This window comes from Balaenoptera ricei, chromosome 8, assembly GCF_028023285.1.
Source record: "Balaenoptera ricei isolate mBalRic1 chromosome 8, mBalRic1.hap2, whole genome shotgun sequence".
In the NCBI taxonomy this organism is placed as follows: Eukaryota; Metazoa; Chordata; class Mammalia; order Artiodactyla; family Balaenopteridae; genus Balaenoptera; species Balaenoptera ricei.
Window position 1 is genome coordinate 104,168,377 of NC_082646.1, and position 22,033 is coordinate 104,190,409.

A 22,033-nucleotide genomic window follows, 5' to 3' on the forward strand; every position below is an offset into this window, starting at 1 on the left:
GGAGGAAAGCGAGGCCTGGGACATTGTCCTAGGTGGAGCCAGGATCTAAACGCAGGTCGGTGAGGCCCCAAAGCCAGGGCTCCTATCCTAACACCATGCCGTTCAGACCCAGGAGCCTCCGGATCCACTTCTCCCAAATCAGTTACCTCAGCCTCAGAACCGCTGAGCCGTTCAGCGGGGCAGCGCCACCACCCAGGGCTGAACCAAGAGGTGGCTGTGCGAATCCAGGCCACCCTGCTACCCCCATGCCACGGACAAGAGGGGCCCATGGGCTTGGCGCTGCCCCATCCAGCCCTTCCTGTCATGACCCCCTTGATGCCATGTTCCAGTTTCAAGTTGCTCCATCCTGGATCACAGAGTGGGGGCACCTGGCCTGGATGAGGATTGTCAGGTGGGCTTAGAAGAATCTGGGTTCAGAAACAGTGTTCCTGTGGGCAGAATGAAGGGTTTGATGAGCTCTGTTCCTCAAACGCTGTGCCCTCCATAGACCCACCTCAGGGTCTGGGCTGGGAGATACAGCCAGTGCTGGTCCAGCCGGCCCCAGAGGGTGAGGCTGAGTGTGGGCTAGGGTGCGGCAGACTCCCCTCCACACTCTCCTGTAACAAGGGGAGGGACCTGGAAAGAGGGTGGGCTGGGGTCCTGCTGTCTCACAGATGAGGGGGGTGAGGGAGACACAGAGCCAGTCATCATTTTAATATCTGTTTGAAGAAAGAGTTCCAAGACCTTGAGGCCAAATAAACAACACATCTCAAACTAAAAACAAACAAGCCAAACCTCCAGGTCTGGCCTAGTTTCCTCTTTCACAGGCAGCAGGACCAGAGAGTGTGGTTAATTAAGGAAAGTCACACAGCACTATTTGTGCCAGAGGCAGACCTCAAACTCAAGTTCCAGAAGTGGCTCAGAAAGGAGTAGAGATGTGACCTCGGCACACCCAAGACATTGGCATCCCTGCCTCTTCCTCTTTCACCTAAATGGACTCAGACCAGGCCTTTCCTGGGGGCAACACCTGATTCCATTCTCCTCCCCCAGCAACCCCCTTGCCTCAGGGCCCACCTGAAGCCAGGAAACATTACCCTTTGTGCCTTCCCCAGCCTCCGGCACACGGACTTCAGAAGTATGAGTGTAGTAAGTTCCAGCAATTCTGCTTCTGGGTGTGCACCCCTCAAAAATTGAAAGCAGGGACTCAACAAGATACTTATACACCCATGTTATAGCAGTATTATTCACAATAACCAAAAGAGAGACACAACTCAAGTGTCCATCTACAGATGAGTGGATAAACAACGTGTGGTATATACATATAATGGAATATTATTCAGCTTTAAAAAAGAAGGAAATTCCGACACCCGCTACAGTATGGATGAACCTTAAGGACTTTATGCTAAGTGAAATAAACCAGACACAAAAGGACAAATATTGTACGATTCCTCTTATATGAGGTGCCTAGAGCAGTCAAATTCATAGAGATGGAAAGTCACCTGTGGGTTGCCAAGGGCTTGGGGGTGGGGGGACTGGGGAGTTAGAAAAACTGAGGCCCAGAGGTGAGAGGTCCAAAAGTCACACAGCGATGGGGTTAGCGCTGGGACCAGCACCAGGTGAGCAGCCCCTAGGCTCCTGCTGCTTGTGAGCTGCAGGCCCTTGGTCTCCCGAACCCTCCTTGCCCAGGCCGGGCCCCTCTGTTCTGGAGAACCTGGTGGCCGGGCGATCTAGTAGCTCCGCCTTCTCCTCGCGCCCCTCCAGGAGCCCCCCAGCTTTATGAGGGCAGCACGTCTATCACCTGCAGTTCTGAGTTATGGCCGCTGGGTGTCGCCACACAGCAAAAAAACCACAGGCCACCAGGAGGATCACCGCTGCCTCCCAGAATTCCTCCCCGTCTTTCGTGGGCTCCGACCCAGGGGTCCCCAACAGCTCAAGAGCTCCCGTCACAGCGTTATGGGACAGTTTCAAGCCTTTCACAGCCCCGTTTGCCCCTCATCAACTGCGAAACGGAAAGCCCGGCCACAGCCTCCCTCGAAGCTGCCTCCCCCAGCTGAGCTAGCCCCTCCCCTTCACCCAGTGCTCCAGCCGCGAGGGACCAAGTAGTCTCACCTTTGTTCTCGCCGGCCCTTCCACGTGGAGTGCCCTCCCTCATCTTCGCCTGGTGCAGGGCTACTGCCTGCTAGACACGGTGCGAAGTGTATTTCAAATCCACGAGCAACCCTGCAACATCGGGACTGGAGGTGAATCCCCGAAGCCGGGAGTTGCACAGCCAGCGCGTGGCAGAAGCGAGTTCTGATCTCAGCCCTCTCAGGGTCCTGCATTGAGCTCTCGCTGGCTACATCACATTGGCAGTGACTGAGACCCCTGGAGACGGTGGGCTCCCTGAGGGCAGGGCCATGTGGAATCCCTGTTGTTAACCCTTGAGCCCAATCCTTTGCCAAGACCTTTCCCTAATTCTTAGATGGCACTTACCACCTCAGTGTGCCAGCTCAGCGTGCCAGCTACAGCCCCACAGGTAGGTACCATTATCACCCCCACTTTCCAGAAGGGGGAAACCGAGGCGCATGTAACATGCACCAAGTCCTTTAGTTATTAAGTGTCAGAGCCAGGGCCGTGCCATCTGGCTTCAGAGTCTGAGTCCTTGCTTGTAACCCTTCCCTGCGATGCAGACACTTTAAGGAGAGCCTCTCTCTCCCTCCGCCCTGGGTGAGTCCCACCTATTCTTCCCTATCTTGTGTTTCTTGAGTGGAGCTCATGGGAGCCTCCGTCATTACACTTGGAGCTCCTGGCTGGAGGGCCGGGCTGTGTCTCTTCAATTCTGTCCCTGCAGCTTCTGACCCCCGAATAGATTCATTCCTCGAGGGTGGGTGCCTGCCACGCCTCTGCTGGGTCCTGGTCATCTCTGAGTCCAGGGCCTCTCTGTGGGGTTCAGGTGCAGACACAAGCTCCCTCACCAGCAGGCCGGTCACCTCCAGGTGAGTGCGGCAAGGGCGTCTCCTGGGCGAGGGCAGCCCCCTTTCCCTCGGCCTCCCCTTCATTCACACCTCATTCTCCCCTAAGAGCAGGGGCGCACTGGAGCACTGGAGCCAGCTCATACAGCTCCTGAGAGCTGACGGTGAAACTTCCAGGAAATCTGCCAGCTGATTGTTGAACGCAGCCGTTGTTAAAACGTCAATGATATAAACTTACATATTACTAAATTATATTAAAAAAGAAGCTAATAAATACTTCAAAGTCATCACCTCCTCATTACATTCCCATATTTTCCTGTCATTTATGCTCTTGGGCTTACTTCCATCTACTGTATCCCTATGGTGGAAGTACTATAATTGTGGTGGGTTGCTGACCTTGTCTACCCAATTCCCTTTTCAGTAACATAGCGTTGGTAGTTTGAAAGCAGCCATGATGGGAGTGTTTACGCCATAGAAACCGACAAATACTACAAATCAGGACACTCCCCCCCACCCCCCCACCCCCACACACAACCGCTCAGTCCCCAGAGATCCAACTGTTAGACATTCACAAGCCTTAGAGCCGACGTGAGGCAAATGGGCCCTCACAGAAGGGGCATGACCTGTGGATCTGGCTCACACCGTTTTAATCCAGACTCTTCCACTGCCAACTGTGAGGCCTGGGCCCCACCTTTCCCATTGCAAAATAAAGCTAAGAAGAGCTTTTAAAAACCGAGCATCAACTACCTGCCAGGTGCTGAATCCACTCTTTCATCAAATCTTCCAACAGCCCGAGGAGACAGGTCCAGTGACAACCCTTGATGAAGATGAGGAAATGGGGGCGTTAAGAAGATAAATATCTCATCAGAGGCGACAGATCAGGTTTGAACCACACTCTTTGCTGCTGTGGTTTATTGGACCTAGAATAATAGTAGCCAGTTGACAGGGTGGTTTCGGGGATTATGCGAGGTAATGTGTGTAAAAGAGCTTGGCACAGATTTGGCTCTAGCAGAACATAGTCAACATTAATTTACCCAGAGGCTTAAGAGTGGGATCTGGACCCACCCACATTTGAATCTCAACTTTACTATTTTCTGATTGTGAGATCTCTGGCCAGCCAAGTCACTTGGCTTGTCTAACCCTCCTTTTCCCTGTGTGAAAAGAGGGATAATAATAGCTACCTGGAAGAGCTATTCAGAAGACTGGAGATAAAAGATGTAAAGTGTCTGGTGAGAAGTGGGTACTCAATAAATTGGAGTGATTGTTCAGGATTATCTTTTATTTCATGTCACTCAGACAGCAATTCTGCCTGGCTCTGGTGAGGGACACCACGATAGGGGCCGGAGCCATGGAGGCAGTACCTTGCCTGGGCAGCTCCTGGCCTCCCCTCCTGGCCAGGTCAGCCCCTCAGTGGGCCCTGGCTTCAGAAGGGCTTCCAGGGCATGGGGACACTGTTGCTAGGCACCTGTTGCTAGGCAATGCACTGTTTCTTCTGGCCTGGCCACTTCCCCGAGGGCGCAGGCTTCTCTGGAGCGGATCCTGCCTCCTGCAGCCTCTTGCCCTACCTCAGAGCCCCTGCGGAGGGCAGGTAAGGGTGGGGCCAGCTGGGTGGTTGGGCCCCAAGAGAGCTGAGCCAACTTCTAGTGGGAGGCGGGCAAGGCCGAGGGACCCTAGGGAGAGACAAGGAGCCTGGGGCTGGGAGTGAACTTCCCAGCTGGGGTGGCCAAGAGTTCTCAGGGTGGGCGATTGTCTGGCTATTCAGTTCCCAGAAGAGGGGTAAAGATCAGGAGCTGAGGAGTCAGATACCCTGGGTCTGAATCCCGGTTCTACTACCTATTATGAGCTAATCCTTCACCGCTTGGAACCTCAGTTTCCCAGCTGTAAAATGGGGGAGGGGCGTTGGTGATAAGGTGTGAGGAAGGTGAGATGAGACACAGGGTACACAAGAGTTGATGATTATTAGTCCTTTCTTCAGTTTAGGGTGTGGGTGTCGGTGGAAAGGCACAGACCTGGGGGAAGGGCCGCTGTGTGGGCTTCCATCACCTCCTCTGTGGTCTCCGCAGCCTGGGCCTGGGGCAGGCTTGGGACTCTTGGGCTGCCAGACCTATGGGGCTCCTTGTGCTTCTTTCCTAGGCCCCCCGGGGGTCCTGCCCCACAGCATCATGATGGGGAAACTCCCCCTGGGGGTTGTCTCCCCTTATGTGAAGATGAGTTCGGGGGGCTGCACAGACCCCCTGAAATTCTACGCCACCAGCTACTGCACAGCCTACGGTGAGGGCACCTTTGTGTAGGAGCCACGCCCAGGGCACGGGGCAGGAGTGGGGACGCCCTCCTAGACCCCTGGTGCGGGGAGATGCTGGTCCTGCCTGGGAAGCCCTGGTCACTGCTCTGCCGCTCTGCTGACCCTGAGTCCTGTCTGCCTGCTTCCCCTCTGGCAGGTCGGGAGGATTTCAAGCCCCGCATGAGCAGTCACCAAGGCACAGGCTACCAATCAAATTACCGGCCCGTGGTCTCATACCAACCCAATCTCGATGCCCTGGACAACCCGGCCATGGGGTACAGTCGGTCCAATCCCTCCTCACCCCCTGCCCTCCCGGGCCTCAGCCCCCAGGGCCATCGGACCTCACCAGACCAACTCCAGGCTCCGCGCATGGGGTCCGGCGTCCTGGGGGACTCAGGGCCTGGTCCTCAGCCTGGGGCCCAGAGGCAAGCAGACTCCCGAGGCTGCTGTGGGAGGTCTGAGGGAGGTGGAAGCCTCCAGGGGACAAGGAGAGGTGGCCCTGGTGGTAATAGCTCCTGCTCCTGCCCCACCCTCAGGGCACAAGTCTGCAACAATTTCCAGACCGTGACCAGTCAGAGTTACCGTCCCCTGGAGGTGCCTGATGGCAAATACCCACTGCCCTGGAACATGCACCAGACCCACCCTGGTTCCTCTCGGGAGAAGGCCAGGGCAGTCACCCCCACCAGGGAGGTCAGTGCTGGGCCGGGACCAGGACAGAGGGGGACCCTAGCCTGGGATGGAGGAAGGGCTAGAGGGTGGACAGGGTGAGGATCCCTCCAGAGGGTGGGGCTGCACTGCCAAGAGTTGGGCAAGGCTGAGACGACTGGGCATGGAGGAGCCACAGTGTGGGCTGGGGTCCCCTCACCTTTATCACCTTTGACCTCACCCCCATCCCCCATCACCTCCCCCTCCATTTCCATCCCCATTCCTGTCACCATCATCATGTCTACCATCCCCACCTCCAGTCCTGTTCCCTCCCCACCCGAACCCCATCCCCTTCCCCATGATCTCCACCATCCCATCCACATCTCCATGCCCGCATCACCATCCCCACTGCTGTTGTCACTTTCACTTTTGTCACTATCATCCCCATCTTCTTCATTTCTATCATTGTACGACCATCATCCTTATCATCATCACCACCACCAGAATGGATGCTGTCATTCATTCATTCAGGCAGCCAATATGTTCTAAACACCTCTTCGATTTTTGAAGGTGATAAGTGCTGGGAAAAAAATATAACAGGGAAGAGGCAAGGAGTGAAGCAGAAGCGAAGGAATTGGACCTGCAAGTCAGGAGGGTCAGAAAAGAGCTTACTATGGAGACATTAGACAAAAACTTGAGGGACGTCAGTATTCCTCCGGATGCAGCAAAGTAAGGGAAGAGCATTCCAGGCAATGCAGACAGCAAGTGCAAAGGCCCTGAGGTGGGAGCACCTGATGGGAGGAGGGACAGCAAGGAGGCAGGTGGCTGGAGCGGAGTGAGGAGCTTAGGTCCTTGTGGGCCACTGTCAGGACGTGGGATCCTACCCGGAGTGCAATGGGAATACTGCAGGGCTTTGAGCAGAGGAGGGATATGGCCCAGCTTCGTCGTAAAGGGACCCCTCAGGCTGCTGTGCAGATACTCTGTAGGGGTCAAGGGCAGAATCAGAGTCAGGAAGTGATTGCCATCCCCTCACCTGGAGGGTAATTGGCTGCTCCCTCCTCCCAGGTCAGGAAGGTCCATTTTGACACCCAGGACTATGGGCCCCAGGCCATCAAGGGGCTGGAGCCCAAGGAAGTGCCCTTGCTCCACCAACAGCAGAACAAGGGCTCGCTGGAGTGGGAGAATGCCCGACACGTGAGTGGGTGGCCCCGATGAGGGCCTTGGGCCGGGCAGAGGGGCCAGACCCACCTCCTCCCGCTTCCTCGAGACAGGTTCTGTGCTGACTCACCCAGGCAGCCGACTAAACGTGGGCTCAGGGCACACACGCTCAAAAAGGCTGGGATGAGCCGAGTATTTGATATTTGGTATTTCCAAGGCAGCAGCAAAGTGGTCCTCACAGCCTTCCTTACATGTATCTTAGGATTTAATACCTGAGCTCCCTTGTCTCCTGATCCCATTCAGGGGCCCACTGTACTGTGAGCACCCATTTCCTTCCATCAGCCTCTCTCCTCTCTTTGGGCCCCTCCCGCTCTGGGTCGCAGGGGCTCTGGGTCCCGTTGTTCATTACTGGAGTCCAGCGTGGGATATGACTTAGTTTTCATTGTCACGGAGGAACTGTGCTCTCCTGGTGGAATTTCTGGCGCTGTGATGCCTGATCAGAGAGAGATTTGTGTGGGAGCATGCAGGTCTACTCAAAGCACAGAGAACCGGAGAGCCAGCACCGCCCCCACTGCCTTCGGGCCCTGGTCTACCTTGTGTCCCCCATTGCTCCACTCTTTGTGTTCCAGGGCCCCCGCTTCATGACTTCCGAGTATAATTCCAAGTATCTCAAGGAGCCTTCAAACCAGCCAGGTAGGCAGGCGTGAGTCTAAGCTCAGGCCTCCCACTACACCTCCCTATCCCCAACCCTTGGGAGAGACCCCCGGGAACCCCAGAGCTGGCACAAGGCTAAGAAGGCACCAGCGGAAGACAGAAGGACATATCGGCAGCTTGGGGAAACCATCTTCCCTGGGCTGACCTCTGTGCTTTAGGACTGCTGATCTCCAAAGGACAACTCTCTTGCTTAGGAGGGCTGTTTGAGGCTTGCCCTTCCTTTTGCTCTCCTCTCTTGCTCTCTGCCCTGGACTCTGGAGTCCCCCTGTTGCCCATGATCCTGGCGGCTCAGGCCTCCAGATCCTTGGAACCAGCTCCCCCCCGACCTACTGGGACACTGAGCCACTGGTGGCCACGTTGGTGGGGCCTGCTGGTCCCAGGCCAGCACAGAGGGCCTGTCTTTTGCAGATCTCTTGCAGAAGAAATCAGTTGAGGCCAAGGAGGAGACTGGCTTAACCAAAGATTCCAACAAGAACCCCGTGATCTTCCAGCCGCCCTCCCAGGCCCTCCCTGGGGAGCCGGTAAGTCAGGCTGGGCCCCACTAGAATTTCAAGGTGATTGAAGCTCTCCAGTCTGGGGGTTTCTAGCTTTAAATATATATATATATGAGCTGCAGAAGCCTTTGCCCAAACACAAGATGAAAGAGCTTGAGCGAAAACCACCACTTTGGTCCAACTCCCCCATTTTCTGGATGAGAAGACTGAGGCCCAAAGAGGAAAAGCAGCATAGTCAAGGTCACTGAGAGTTCAGACAAGAACGCTGGCTTGCTGGTTCCCATTCAGCATCATGCCCTCCCCTCCCTTCTTCCCAAACTCTCCCCTTTCCTTTGTAAGTCCAATTATACCCATTTGTGCTGAGCCCTTCTCTGTGCTCAGGACAAAGGAGCAGCTGAGCAGCCTGATGCTCCTCTGTGGCCTCTTTCCAGGTCCTCCTCCCCGGCCGGAGTGTCACCAAGTCAGACTTTCTCCCCATGACCCATCCTCACGTAAGCTGAGCCAGGGTTGGAGGGGAATGTCTGTGCCACAGCCTGAGGTCCTCCCATGGGGCAGTTGGGATGGTGCCGGAAGCCGTGCCAGGGGCTGCTTTGCTGCCTTAGGGGGATGAGTTCCTGCCGCTGCTGGCCAGAGGCTCCGAGCAGGAGACCGGCTTCAGCCGAGTGAATGAGAGGACTCTGAACCCCAGAGTGAGTGGCCTCGGGGGGCTCCCTCAGAGAAGGGGGCACTCAGAGAGGAGGAGACGGGGAGGTTTCTTGGACCTGGTGCCATTCGATCCGGGCAGTGCAATATGGGAAGAATCAGGATATTTGGAGATGCAGAGGAAGGACCCCTGGGTGGAGGGGAGAAGGACCCCTGGGTGGAGGGGGGAAGGCCCAGGGGCTGGAAAGTGAGGGGCGTGCCGTGACTTCAGTGGGGCTGGAGGGGGACGCATCCTGGGGCTGGGGCGGTTGAGGCTGCATGGGCCTCTGCCTGCCTTCCCTCCATCCTGCTGCCTCACCCTGGCCACCTGGCCACCCTTGTGATTCTGTCCCTTGCAGGTGCCCCCTTCTGGCCCAGAACCCAGCAGCATGAACCACCGGCAATTCCAGCCCCCGCAGAAGATGCAACAGACAAATGTTGCCCTGCTTGGCCGGGAGATCGTGGGGAAAAAGGTAAGGCCTGGGGTACCCAGCCCCCGCCCCAAATCCCCACCCCCTCCTGACCTGAGAAGTCCCCTCTCTATCCCTCTGGTGCAGGAGCCCACAGGGTTCAGCCTTAACAACCCCAGCTATGTCCGGAGCCCCTATGACCCTGACCTGGATAATCGCTACCTGACCACCTACAACCAAGGGTAAGCCCCTCTTCCCTACCCACATCTGGGGCTGTGAAGCTGACCCATTTTACAGACAGGGAGACTGAGACTGGGAAAAGTAGTGAGCTCACAGTAATGAGTGAAGAAGGCCAACACTTGATTAATGTGGGTTCCCCCAGAAGCAGACCCCAAGCCAAGGAGTTGGGTGTGAGCCCTTTATTAAGGGTGTCACGGATGGGGGTAATGGGGTAGAGAAGGGATGGCAGCCAACAACAGTGTGTTATTAAACCAGGTATCCCATGGGGAGACTCTAGAAAACAGTGCAAAACACACAATTCAGAATGATCCCAGCCAAGGAACGAGAGAGCTGGGGTATTTGTACCCCACATCCATTGATCCTTGGTTAAGGGCTGTCCGCAGGGGCGATATTAAATCCCAGGTACCTCCTTGCTCCAGTAACCCAAGGGCAGCTTTCCCAGAGATGCAGTGCAGGCCATTGGTGGACAGGGGAGGAATAAGGGAGTACAATGGGGTCTATGTGGAGCAACAGGGCATTTGCTAAGGCACTACAACCAGTCCATGGCAGGTGGGCTCCGTGCACTCTCAGAAGGTAAGCTCTGTGCTGTGTGAGCCCTGGGCAAGGAGTGAGTGTCCTGGGCATCAGGGAAGGCTTCCAGGAGGAAGTGGCCCTAGAGTCATGGGGGAGGCTACCCAGGCCAGGACTGGGTGGGGAGGGCATCACAGGAGTGGGATAATGGAGGTGTAATTCTTAGGCAAGAGCCTCCCTTCCTGGCCTCTGTCATCTGTGTGTCAGCCTGTGTCATCCGCGTCCACACTGCTCCCCCCCAGCTCCTCCATCTCCCAGGGTGCTCTCCCTGCTTCCCCCCATCCTTGGAGCTAAATGCTCCCTCTTTTGAATGGGGACGCTGAGACTCAGAGGGTAGAAGTGGTGCCTGAGCCTCACAGCAGATCCGTGATGCATGTGGCTGCTCCAGTTCCCGCGGAGGGCAAGGGGGAGGGGCGGAGCCTCACTCTGGGTGTTGGGGGACAACTGTGTTCCTGCCCCTCTCCAGGCTCCCGCAGACCCTCAGGCCCAGCCATCTCTCCTTCCCCCACCCGCCTGTCTGGTTTCCTGAGCGCTCAGCAGGTGTCAGGCACACCGCTCCTTCCTCATGGGCCCAGAGCCCCAGGGTTTGTAATCACTGATTTTCTCATTTTTCTCTCTGCACCCCCTTTGTAAACTCAGGGGCTGGGCCCACATCTTGCTCATTTTGGCACCTTCAGAACCCGGTCCAGTGCTCAGTGAAAATTGGCAAAATGGAAGGAAAAGTCAACCGCCTGGAGAGAAATGGATGCGACGGTGTCCCCAACCCCCATCCTCTCCCACCCCCTGAGACGTTCACAGGCCAGGGAGGGAGGCATGGCATCTCTTAAAAGTCTTTTGCGCTCCAGAGTGCTGTCTGAGCCTCAGGGGCGGCACAGAGGAGGGGCGCCCAGCTCAGGGGCAGAGTGAGGGCAGGCTTCCAGGGTAAGAGGTGAGTGAGTGGACAGGGCCTTCGGGAGTTCCTGGCAGAGCGAACGGCGTGGGCAAAGGCAAGGAGGCTGGAGGAGCTGCGGCAGTCTGTGCTCCGCTGGAGCCAAGATTCCTGCTGGAGAAGAGCAGAGAGGCTGCCAAGGCGGACAGAGACCAGCTTACCGCCAGCTACTCTTCTGTGTCGTAGATACTTCGAGAACATCCCCAAGGGTCTAGACCGTGAAGGCTGGACTCGAGGTGGCGTCCAGCCCCAGAAGCCCGGAGGCTATGCCCTCAACCAGCCGGTCACCCGCCTGGAGGCCACCCCCAACCCCACGGAGAGCCTGCGGCGCCTGCGTCCCCACGTGGGCAGGTAGCACGCCCCCCTCCTGCTGTCCTGTGCTGCATCTAGGTCTTTCCCCGGCCTCTCCTCCCTCCTTCGTCTGTCTGTCCATCTGAGAGGCCCATTTTCTCTCTCTGGTTTGTTCATTGCCTCTCCTGCCCAACGGGGCTGCTGCCCTCCTCTGCCCAGCGACCCCTCCCTCTGCCCAGCTGCTCCCCCCGCTGCCCCAGTCCCCGGGGCGCTCGTGTTTCCGGGCATTTGGCCAGCTCCGACCTGCTCCCTGCCAGCTGTGGGGTGGGGTGGGGTGTGTGGGGACAAAGCTGAATGACTGTGGCTCTGCCTCTCTCTGACTCCTTTCTGCTCAATCCAATTCCTCAGAAATCCCGTTTGTACCAATAATGGCCCAGAGCTGGCCGGCAAGGACTCTCTGTGGCTCGGCCGCCCCGGCTGAGCACTGGCCCCGTGCGGAGGTGGGGGGAAAGGGAAGGTCCGGGCTCGCTGCCCCTACGCCTCCCTCACCTGCATCCCCTCCTTCCTGCAGAACCCTGGTCTCGGCTGACCCCTTCTACCGAGCCACGCCTGCCGGCAGCCACGGCAGCGGCTTCACGGCGCCCCTCTGAGCCTGAGGCATGGGTAAGGGGCCGGGGGACCTCCACCCACAGCTGCTCCCCGTGCAGGGGTGGCCATCGTGGACCAGCCCCACATCCTAAGCCCTGGGTCAGGCCAACCCTGCCCGGGGACCCCAGCCCCAGAGCGGGGGGTGGGAGATCAGGGGCGTCTCGGGGTGGGGAGAGTGCACAGACCACCGGAGCCCCTCAGGCCTCATCTCTGTCTGCACAGGTTTGCCGACCCCAGGGGACAGGAGCTGGCTACTGTCCCTATTTCCACATTCCCCCGGGGGCTCCCCGGCTACTTTCCTAATGAAATAAAGAGCAGTGAAGCAGAGCAGTGTCCGCGCGGTCAGAGGGGGCTGGGAAAGGAGGGGTGAGGGTGGGAGCGGGTGCAGGGCTGGAGGGGCCAGGGCCAGGTCTGGAGTCAGGGAGGCCTGGTTGGACTCACCGTCACGCTCTGGACAGGGCACTTCACTCTTGAGACTCAGTTTCCTCTCCCGTGTAGGGGTCTCTGGGGACCTGTGCTAAGCGGTCCGTCAAGTGTGGAAGGGAGGAAGTCCCAGGGAGGGGCAGGCGGGCCAGAGTGGGGGGAGGCGGAGGTGGGCGGGAGGTAGGTCTACAGCATGGGGCAGGGGATCAAAGCAGGAAAGCCGGGAGCCCTTCTAGGTTTAAAGGGGAGGAGAGGAAGACTCCCCTGGCCGTCTGGTGGTTAGGTCTCCGCGCTGCCAATCTTCCAACGCAGGAGGCGCGGTTTGATCCCTGGTTGGGGAACTAGGATCCCACATGCCGCGTGGCGCAGCCAAGAAGTTAAATACATACACACACACACATATACACCCACACCCACACACACGCACATACATACATACACACATGCATACACACATACACACATGCACACACATGCATACACACATACACACACATGCACGCGCACGCACACACACACACACATACACTCATACACATGTAAATAAAGGACAGGGGAGGACAGCCGGGCAGGAAGAGTCGCAGAGATCTCTCTCCAGAGATGGATGGAGGAGGGTCCACAGTGGATGGAGTCCCCGGACACCGACACTGGGAGGGGTGGCGGCTGGTCCCAAAGGCTGGTGCCCCAGTGCCTTTGTGCGAATTAGAACAAGGCTCCCTCTGGGCAGACGCCCCCACGTGAGCACAGGACCTAAAGAGCAAAAGTCTCACGGGAAGAAAAAAGCCTCTGTTTCTCCAGGTGCTGCAGCCTGAGAGCGGGGCCCTCAGCCTGCAAGGCGGAATCTGGGCTGCCTCTCAGAGCCTTCCGTCACCTCTGCCAGGTGCTTTTGTGCAGTACACAACCGTACAACTGTACGCCATGGCCCTGCTAGCACCAGCCCCTTATTTTATAAATGAAGAACCTGGACCCAGAGAGGAGGGTGCATGAGCTGCTTGAAGTCGCATAGGACAGAAAGGCAGCAGCCGCCCCCGGTCGGGGATGTCCCCTGCACCTTGCAGCCCAGCCCCGCGTGCAGAAGGGCAGACTCAGTGGTCCAGCAATTGGTCCCCACCCTCCACCTCTACTCCTGCCCCTTAGTGGGAGTCTGTGGAACAGCTCTGCTGGCCCTGGGGCCTGGCTGTACCCAGCAGTCTTGAGCAGCCGGCCTGGGGGCTGTCCAGGGCCTGTCTGGGGCTCCATGTGGGTTGTGGGTGGCTCCAGCATTGGAGGAGGGGAGGAGGGGACACAGAGTATCTCGACTACAAACCCAGCCAGACTCAGGACCCACCGACAGCCCCACAGACTGTGGGTGCGGCCCGCTGGTCCATGGCCCCCAACATCAAGGGTAAGTCACCAAACCAGAGACTTGCCAGCAGGGCTGGGCCACAATAGCAGTCTGGCCATAGTGAAGTTGGGGGAGAGGGAGGGGGTCAACCAGCGCCTCCTGCCCACAGTCGCACACACACAAAAGCACACTCAAACACAAGACGCACACAGACCTCTGAAGACATGCATATACAAACACATACATACGCATAGACGCCAACAGGCAACTACACATAGATTCACTAACACAATCACACATGGAAGCATATGGAAACACAAAACAGACACATACACAAACACACACCTTCACATAAACACCCAAGATGCTTGTACATGCAGACCCATAAACACACACAGGCAGACCTACACACACTTCATAGACCCAGACATGCAGACACACAAAAACAGATGTATAGAGACCTCCAGGACAGACGTGAGCGCACACACACAGACACGCCGCAGCCCACTCCGTTTCACCTCTCCATGTCCTTCCCCGCCACTGTCCTGCTGCAGCTCGTGTTTCCTGCCCTGCTGCAGCTCGTGTTTCCTGCCCACCCTACCTCTACCGGCTCAACAAGGGATATGGTGTCAGGGACACTGGCGCCGGATGACACCCTCTCTCCCCCGCCCTCCCCCATCGTCCTGCATCCAATTTCCAGGCCACCACGTGACCTGGGGCCACCCCGGGATGTTTCCTGAGCTGGAGCTGTGGACCCCACCCCTGAGCTCCCCTTAGACCCTGTCTTCTCCCCCTGCAGCTTCTCTCCCAGGCGGACCATCCTGGCCTTGCTGTTTGGGTCCTGGGCTCCAGCCCAAGGGGTCGTTTGAGGATGGGGTGACCCAGGGCGTGGGGTGGCAGGAAGGGGGTCCAGGAGGGACCAAGGTCAAACCTAGGTGGTTCTAGAGCCCCTGCCTGGTGCAGGACACAGATTTCCTCATCTCTAGATGAGGAGGCTGACACAGAGAGGTAGAGCGACTCGCCCCAGGTCACACAGCCAGTAAGGAAGTCTCCTGGTGGGGGTGTGAGTGGACTCCAAGTCATTCCGGGCTTCCTGACCTTTGCTCTTCCCACCGAGTCACTCAGGGCAGGACCCCTTGGGGAGGGAACTCAAATTAAATGGGCAGAGTGGCCAGTAGCGGGCACCGAAGGAGGCAAGGCTGTGGGCAAGGACCCCGTGGAGGGGCCAGCCCAAGGCTCTGCCAGGGGGGTGGGAGCAAGTGAGGCTGAGAGGCGGGCATCCCCGTGGAGGAGGCGGGTTGGGCAGGTTTCAGGGGCCTCGCTGACCTTATTACGGAGCCCTTCTCTGTCCCCCTCCTCCGTTATGAGGCTCCAAAAGGGCACAGACGCGTCTGTCTTGTTCACACTGAACTTCTAAAGCCCCGGGTGGTGCCTGGCACCTTTGCAGGTGCTCAGTAAATATTAAATAATGGAATGAATAACAAATAAATGAACGAATGAACTCTGCCTGCCAGTGGGGGCACCAGATGTGGGCTCTAGGTGCCACCTACGCTGTGCCAGGATGCCAGTCACCCAGGCTCCCTGCATCAGTGCAGCCCAGCGGCTGAGACCCTGTTGTGGCCCAGACCCCTTGCCTGGATGCCGTGACTGCGGCCCCCGGGACCCCTGTGCTTTGCCCTCCAGGCCGCCCCTGCTCCCTCTGCATGTGCCCTGTTGCTCTCCCCTCCGGCCCAGGCTCTGACCAAGCCCAACCACGCTTCCCTGCAGTGGCCTGAGGGCCCTGCATTCCAACCTTGACCCCCGGCAGGTCCCACGACCACGGCCGGATCAGTGCCAAGCAATCCTCTGTGCGTCACCAGGGCAGGAGGGGTGGGCACGTCTCACCCTGTGGCCACTTGTGTTACTGAAACCCCGTGGGAGGGACTGGCTTTTGCCACATCACCCTCCTTTGTGCTGTCCGGTGGAGAGCTGGAGATGTGGCTTCATTTTCAGGGGCCCGTCCGCTCATGCCTCTGAGACTTGAGCTTCCAGTCTGGCCCCGACCAGCATCAGTCTGGCCTCCTTTCCTCGCCTGGGCCCAGGCTGTCTGCAGGGGGTAGCTGTCCAGGCCTGAGCTCCGGAGTCAGACTGCTTGGGTCCAAGTCCCGGCTCCCCACACCCTGCGGCTGCCTCCTGCCTCCAGCTGACCGCCTGAGCTACAGCTAGGAGCCGTGCCCGCCCTGTGGGCTAGAAGAGCTGCTGCAGTGATGCTGGAGCAGAGGAAACCCGAGTCCCAGATAGGAGTGGGGACTTGAAGTTGTCACAGGGTCCGGCCTTTGTCCACTCCTGCTTGGCCCTGGACAGGCCCCCGAGGACCCTTCTCTGGGAGCAGACCTCCACTTGTCTGGGAGAGTTCGGGTGGGTGATCCACCTGTACAGCCTTACAGCCTAACCTGGAGGCCCCTTGAGGGGGCCCTGTCTCTCTCTTTTTTTTTTTTTTTAATATTTATTTATTTGGCTGCACCGCCTCTTTAGTTGTGGCATGTGGGATCTTTAGTATCTTTAGTTGAGGCATGTGGGATCTTTAGTTGGGGCATGTGGGATCTAGTTCCCTGACCAGGGATCGAACCTGGGCCCCCTGTGTTGGGAGCGCAGAGTCCTAACCGCTGGACCACCAGGGAAGTCCCGTGGGGGCCCTGTCTCTGAGGCCAATTCTCCCAGGCCCTCCTGGAAGCTGTTCCGCTCACCTGTAACCAGGCGAGTCTCTCCTTTCAGTAGGTGCCTATTGACTCTGTTCCCAAAAGCTTCCTGCCCGCCCCACCCCCTGATATTTTAGAAACAGTTCTGAGGTGTACAGTGATGATGATTACCCTTTATTAAGCCCTCACAGCCTGCCGGGTGCTGGGAACATTCCGTGGGCCTTCATCGTTTCAGCAGGAACGCAGAAGGACCTCCCTCTGGGGGAAGTCTGGGGGCGCAGGTGGGTGCTGCGCTGACGACATTGGGGTGGGGTGTGGAGCCCAGAGGGCTGATGGGGTGGCAGGATGAGGACAGATGCTGGGTGCCCACTTGTGACGCATGCGGACGTGTGTGAGGCTGAGGCCCGTCGTGGCGCTGTGGCAGCTGATATTGACAGGCACCATCTGGCCTGAGTCACGTGGTGACCTGAAGATCTACCAGCTCATGGGCTTGACAGCTGGCCCGCTGGGAAAAGGCTTCTGTTCATGGGAACGGGAGGCCTGGGGGGTGGAGGGAGGCCCTGGCTGGGGAGGCTGCAGGACAGTGGGTCTGTTACCCACAGACAGATGGAGGGCCTGAAAGTCAGAATCCCATCCCCAATTTCCTCTCTGACCATCTGGAGGGCCACCCATTCCCATGGAAATGTTCCCTGAACGGCAAATATTTTAGAAGAGGGATCAGACCCAGGAAATCCCCACCTGGGGCCTCTATTCAAGGTCAGAGGAGGGCCTGCTGGGGTCTTCCAGGCACCCTGACACTCCTTGCTTCTCAAGATGCTGCTACAGACAGGGTTTGCCAAGAAAGTTCTTTGAGTCATAAAACTTCACCCCTGGAAGGACCTTTGTAAAAACCAGGTCAGCCTGAGCCAGAGAGATGCAGCCGGCTCCCAAAGCCTCACGGCTTAGTGAGAGCACGCTTGGGTCTCTGCTAGGAACACAAGGCCTTTCCCATCACATCATTGCACTGGGGGTCTCAAGTTTGCAGCTGGTGAAAAGCATGGGGCTTTATTTTCATTTGCTGAAGAAGAGGGGTGTGTGTGTGTGTGTGTGTGTGTGTGTGTGTGTGTGTGTCAGAGGTCCCCAGTTAAAGAGACAGGCCAGAAAGGTATCTAAGAAAGGCATCCTAAGAGAGAGATTGGGCGAGATCCTGAAAAAGCTGTGCTCAGGAAAGACTTTGGGAGGCTCTGGGCCCAGTGACGTGTGTTCCCCGTGGTCCCTTCGAGTCCCCGTGGTAGGACAATCTTGCTGCAGGGGCAATGGATGCGGCTCCTCCTGCTGCCGCCGTCCCCACCTGTCCTCAGAAGGGATCCTACACAGTCCCTTCTGCTCTGCTCTCATTTCCAATTCAAAACCTGGGGTGGGTGCTTCTGCTGGGTGGCTCCCAGGTCACACGCCTGCTTCCAACCTGCAAAGGAAGCTGGGAATTCCCAGAGTTTTCAGCTTCCATAATAGGACGTGTGGGTTCTGCCTTGTAAAGCAGTTGGGGTTCTCCAACCTAGGAGAATGCTGGGAGGCCCAAAGAATTCAAATGTCCTTCACATGTGGGTTACCATCAAGAAGAAGGAAATAAGCATTTGTGGAGTGCCTCCTGTGAGCCAGATGCCTTACACACCTGGCAGGGATGCTGTTGGCCCTTAAGGGCTTTTTGTGAGACATGGGGAAACAGGCCCTTCCTCTATTGCCCTAATAGTATACCAATCTATGAGGTTCCTGATGCAAACGGAGCCCCTTGGACGTGGTTCCCGCATGCGGGGCACCACCCGTTCAGCCGTGTGCACAGCAGGTGTGCATTTCACGAGCACATCCTCAGGAGCTCGGAAATGTACCTTGGTCTCTCTCTAACTGGCATCCATCTCTTTGTTTCCAGTCCAGCTTAGTCCTCTTTGAATTTAAACTGTCGACTGAAAAAAAATGCACAGTGTGAGAGCTGTGAGTTAAGTTTTATTTGGGGCAAAATGAGGACTATAGCCCAAGAGGCAGCATTTCGGATAGCTCTGAGAAACTTCTCCGAAGAGGTGCGGGGGAAGTCAGTATATATGTGATTTTGGTGAAGGGGGAGTACATGCAATCAAGTACATGCATATTTTTTGCAGAAGGTTGCTGCTAGTCTTGTGAAGGTTGCTGCTAGTCTTGTGAAGGTTGCTGCGTGTCACGAGGAGCAGACGTCACCATGGAAGGATTTTAGTGCTTTTCTATATACAAGGCGATGCAAGAAGTGGGCTCATAAAATCTTCTCCTGAAAATATCTAACTATCTGAAGACCTGTTCTGCCAGTTTTTCCCAGAGCACAGAGTGCCGCATTCCTGATCTCCACCCCGAACTCTTTCAGGGGGTGTTGAAAGTCAGCAGCTGCAGTGACTCACACTTTAATCCTTGTAGAGGTGGATGGCAGGTGCCAATTTGTAGCTGGCAAAACTGTCCATTCAGGACTCAAATCCAATCAGGTCAGGATCTGCCCTTGCTGCCTTTCATTTCCTTCTCCAGGAGGGTGCACACATGGAGCTTGCTGCCCGGGGAGAAGCATCCCTCCATGCTGACTCCCCCTGAGATGTGTGAACTCAGTGGGCTTTGGTCATCCACACCTGTCCTCCCTGCACCTGATAGGGACAGAGTAAAGGGACAAAGTAGGTAATTCAATAGTTAATCCTACTAGGGGATTGTAAATAAAGAAAAAAGTATGGGAGACCCCTGTAAGTTAATGATCACTCAAGAAAGCAGGTTTGCTTAACCACAAAACCAAGCAGCCTTGCTTAGCAACAGAAGCATGAGACACTCCCCCAAACAATAAAACAATTATGGCATGAGACCCACTTCCTGCCCAGTGAGCTCAGTAAGTTAATGATTCCTAGGACATGCTCCTCTGGGCGCATTAAAAACAAAAACATATATATATATGGAAAGGGTGACATTATACTGAAGCCTGAAATGCCATTTTTAGCATATGTTACCGCCTTTTTGCTCATTTCCATTGTGCCATGACAGTCCTGGCTTGACCATGTAGGGATAAGAAAACTCCCCCACCTGACATGGAAGAGGAGCTGATGATGGAAGCGTGATGTCTACTCAAGAATGAGGAAGAAGGTAGTCTTTTCCCCCTCGCCACTTTTCCTTTGATTATAAAACTGCAGCCCACTAAGTTCTTGGGGCGAGGCATCCTCTCGCCTGCCCACTTGTGAGCCTTACAAGCGTCCTATTCTAATAAATCACTTCTTATCTATCACTTTGCCTCTCGCTGAATTCTTTCCGCACTGAGACATAAAGAACCGGAGCTCCTCAGAGCCCCGCAAAACTCCACCAAGCGGTTTCATACCTGCCCAGAATCAACTGTGACACTCTGATCTCTGGTTGCCAGGGTCACGCAATCAATCCTTCAGCTGCCTTACCTGGACCACACACGCATCTCCTCCAGGTCCGTCAGCTTGCTCTCAGACACACCAAGTCTGCACTGGAGGTGCATAAACTTCTGGATGCTCCCCCTCGTGATACAGGGGTGTATAGAGGATTCTGGGGAGGGGCCAGTTCTCCTCCATTTCTACTGAGGCCTCGCCATACCGTGGGGGGGGCATTGTGGGAGGACTGTTGCATCCTCAGGACATACCTGGTAAAGGAAGTGTAGGTCCCCTCTGCCCTGGTGGCCCCCAAATGTACTTGGGACCTTTTCATGGCACCCTCAGGCTCAGCCCAGAGCAGGTAGCCAGGGACCCCTTTGAGGGCCAGCATCCAGGTTTAGGAGTACTGCTCTGCCCCTTCTCTCCCACCTGCCTGTTGAACCTTTATCTCCTTTTGGGTGGAATCTTGGCTTCTGTGATGACACATGCTTCCCCACTCCAGGGATTACAGCGTCAGTTCCCTGCTCTCCAAGTTCAAAGCCAAGCTTTTTGACTTACAAAAAATATTTCTCTCTTAAAATGGGCTCTGTGTTTCAAAGCCTCTTTTGCAACTCAAAGCCAAGGAATTGACTCTTTGTTCTGAGTTTCCTTTGGAGAGCAGAATATGAGAAGCTAGCATCTGAATGGAGGGGAAGGGATATAAGGAAACTGCCTCCAGAGGAGCAGCAGTTAATATCTCAAAATGATAATACCCAGCTCCCGTGTTATCTCACTGACATGATAATCCTTCGAGGAGAGGGTGATTGTACACCATTCCAGGGCTGGGACTAGGATGAGGCGAGTGAGGCATTTCCCTGGGCACAAAATTTAAAGAAGTGCCCCCAAACTGAGGAATGCAGATAAATAGTAGTTCAATGCAATCATTTTTTTTTTTCTTTTTTACTTTTTTTGTTTCGGCTGCACTGCACAGCCTGTGGGATCTTAGTTCTCTGACCAGGGATGGAACCTGTGCCCCCTGCAGTGGAAACGAGGCGTCTTAACCACTGGACCACCAGGGAAGTCCTTAATGCAATAATTTAAAAAATCAAAATTAATGCAAAAAACTCATGATGAACAAAATATCAAAATTTAGAATAAAGACAGTATTCGTACTACTGATTTTTCCTTTTGCTGCAGGCTCCAATATGGATCACAGCACTGGTAGCAATCCTGCCTATATTGCATTCAACTATTATTTCTCTTGATTACTACTGAGCTTTTTGGTGCCCCCTTAAATTTTGTGCCCGGGGCAAGTGCCTTACTCACCTCACCCTAGCCGCCCTCCGCCCCCCTACCCCGCTTCCCACCCCCCCCCACCCCAGCCCCACTCCGTCACTATTTGGGACTTTTTCCAGATGTGGGAATTGAGGTTCTGAGAGGGTGAGTAGCTCAAGTGGGACAGATGGCCCCAGGGAACCTCTGGGAGAGAGACTTCCCATTCATTCATTCAACACATATTCCTCGAGTAGGTACAATGCAGCAAGCACAGGGCTGAGTGCCACGGAACATCAGTGAACAAGGTCCCTACTGTTGCCAAAATCTTGGCTTCTCTGTGCACCGATGCCAAACAGAAATACGGAGACAGAGATTTTGGAGGAAGAGAGAGATGGCTTTATTTTCCTGCCAGGCAGAAGGGAAGACACAGCAGGCTAGCGCCTCAAGAACTGTGCCCCCCACCTCGGGGAATCGGAGATTTTATATGTGGGGCTTGCAGTCTGGGGTATATGATAAGGATCAAAGTAGTGAAGGTCTTGCATTCTTCTTCCTCCTGCATTATTTCAAAACAGTCACATCTGGCGTCAGGCAGACTGGTAATTGGGTCCATCTGTCTCTGGGTTATCGCCTGCGACCTTCTATGTGACATGCAAATACTATAAGGGGTGATTTGCTACAAGGGAGTGCAGGATGTAATTCACATAGTGTTAAAGAGTGATAGGTTAGCTTTGTGAAGTACAAATCCAGTTACAAGACACTACAGATTAGTAACAGTTCAAATAAAACTAGGAGTGATTCACTCTTTCAGGCCAGGTTATGTTTCTTCTCTAGCCTGTTCACTGTTCCCTTTATTTTCCTTGTTCTCATGGAGATTATATCTTGGTACAGAGGAAACAGACTTCAACTAATTCATGGTTAATTATTTATTTAATTATAATTGGAATAAGTGTTTTGAAGAAGAAATGTGGGAATTCAAGAATCTGTAAAACAGGGGCT

General features: G+C 55.6%; 1 protein-coding gene and 1 non-coding gene across 4 annotated transcripts; one reads left to right on the forward strand and one right to left on the reverse strand.

Annotated features, from left to right (window-relative positions):
• Positions 1-4,473: 4,473 nt before the first annotated feature.
• Positions 4,474-16,677, forward strand: SAXO4 (stabilizer of axonemal microtubules 4). Of its 3 annotated transcripts, none has more exons than XM_059931712.1 (14): positions 4,474-4,518; positions 5,064-5,201; positions 5,369-5,636; positions 5,748-5,901; positions 6,922-7,050; positions 7,644-7,707; positions 8,137-8,249; positions 8,654-8,713; positions 8,825-8,911; positions 9,263-9,376; positions 9,461-9,555; positions 11,238-11,402; positions 11,914-12,005; positions 16,598-16,677. In XM_059931712.1, the coding sequence occupies exons 2-13, from the start codon at positions 5,093-5,095 to the stop codon at positions 11,990-11,992; spliced, it is 1,437 nt and encodes a 478-aa protein (XP_059787695.1). In that variant the 5' UTR covers positions 4,474-4,518; positions 5,064-5,092; the 3' UTR covers positions 11,993-12,005; positions 16,598-16,677. The 3 variants fall into 3 exon arrangements, with proteins under 3 accessions (XP_059787695.1, XP_059787694.1, XP_059787696.1); XM_059931711.1 differs by lacking the exon at positions 16,598-16,677 and adding an exon at positions 12,213-12,317; XM_059931713.1 differs by lacking the exon at positions 16,598-16,677 and adding an exon at positions 12,213-12,317 and having other exon boundaries at positions 5,369-5,486.
• On the reverse strand, positions 16,325-16,397 carry TRNAG-CCC (transfer RNA glycine (anticodon CCC)). The gene has a single exon. It is a non-coding gene; the product is annotated as a tRNA-Gly (tRNA).
• Positions 16,678-22,033: the final 5,356 nt, after the last annotated feature.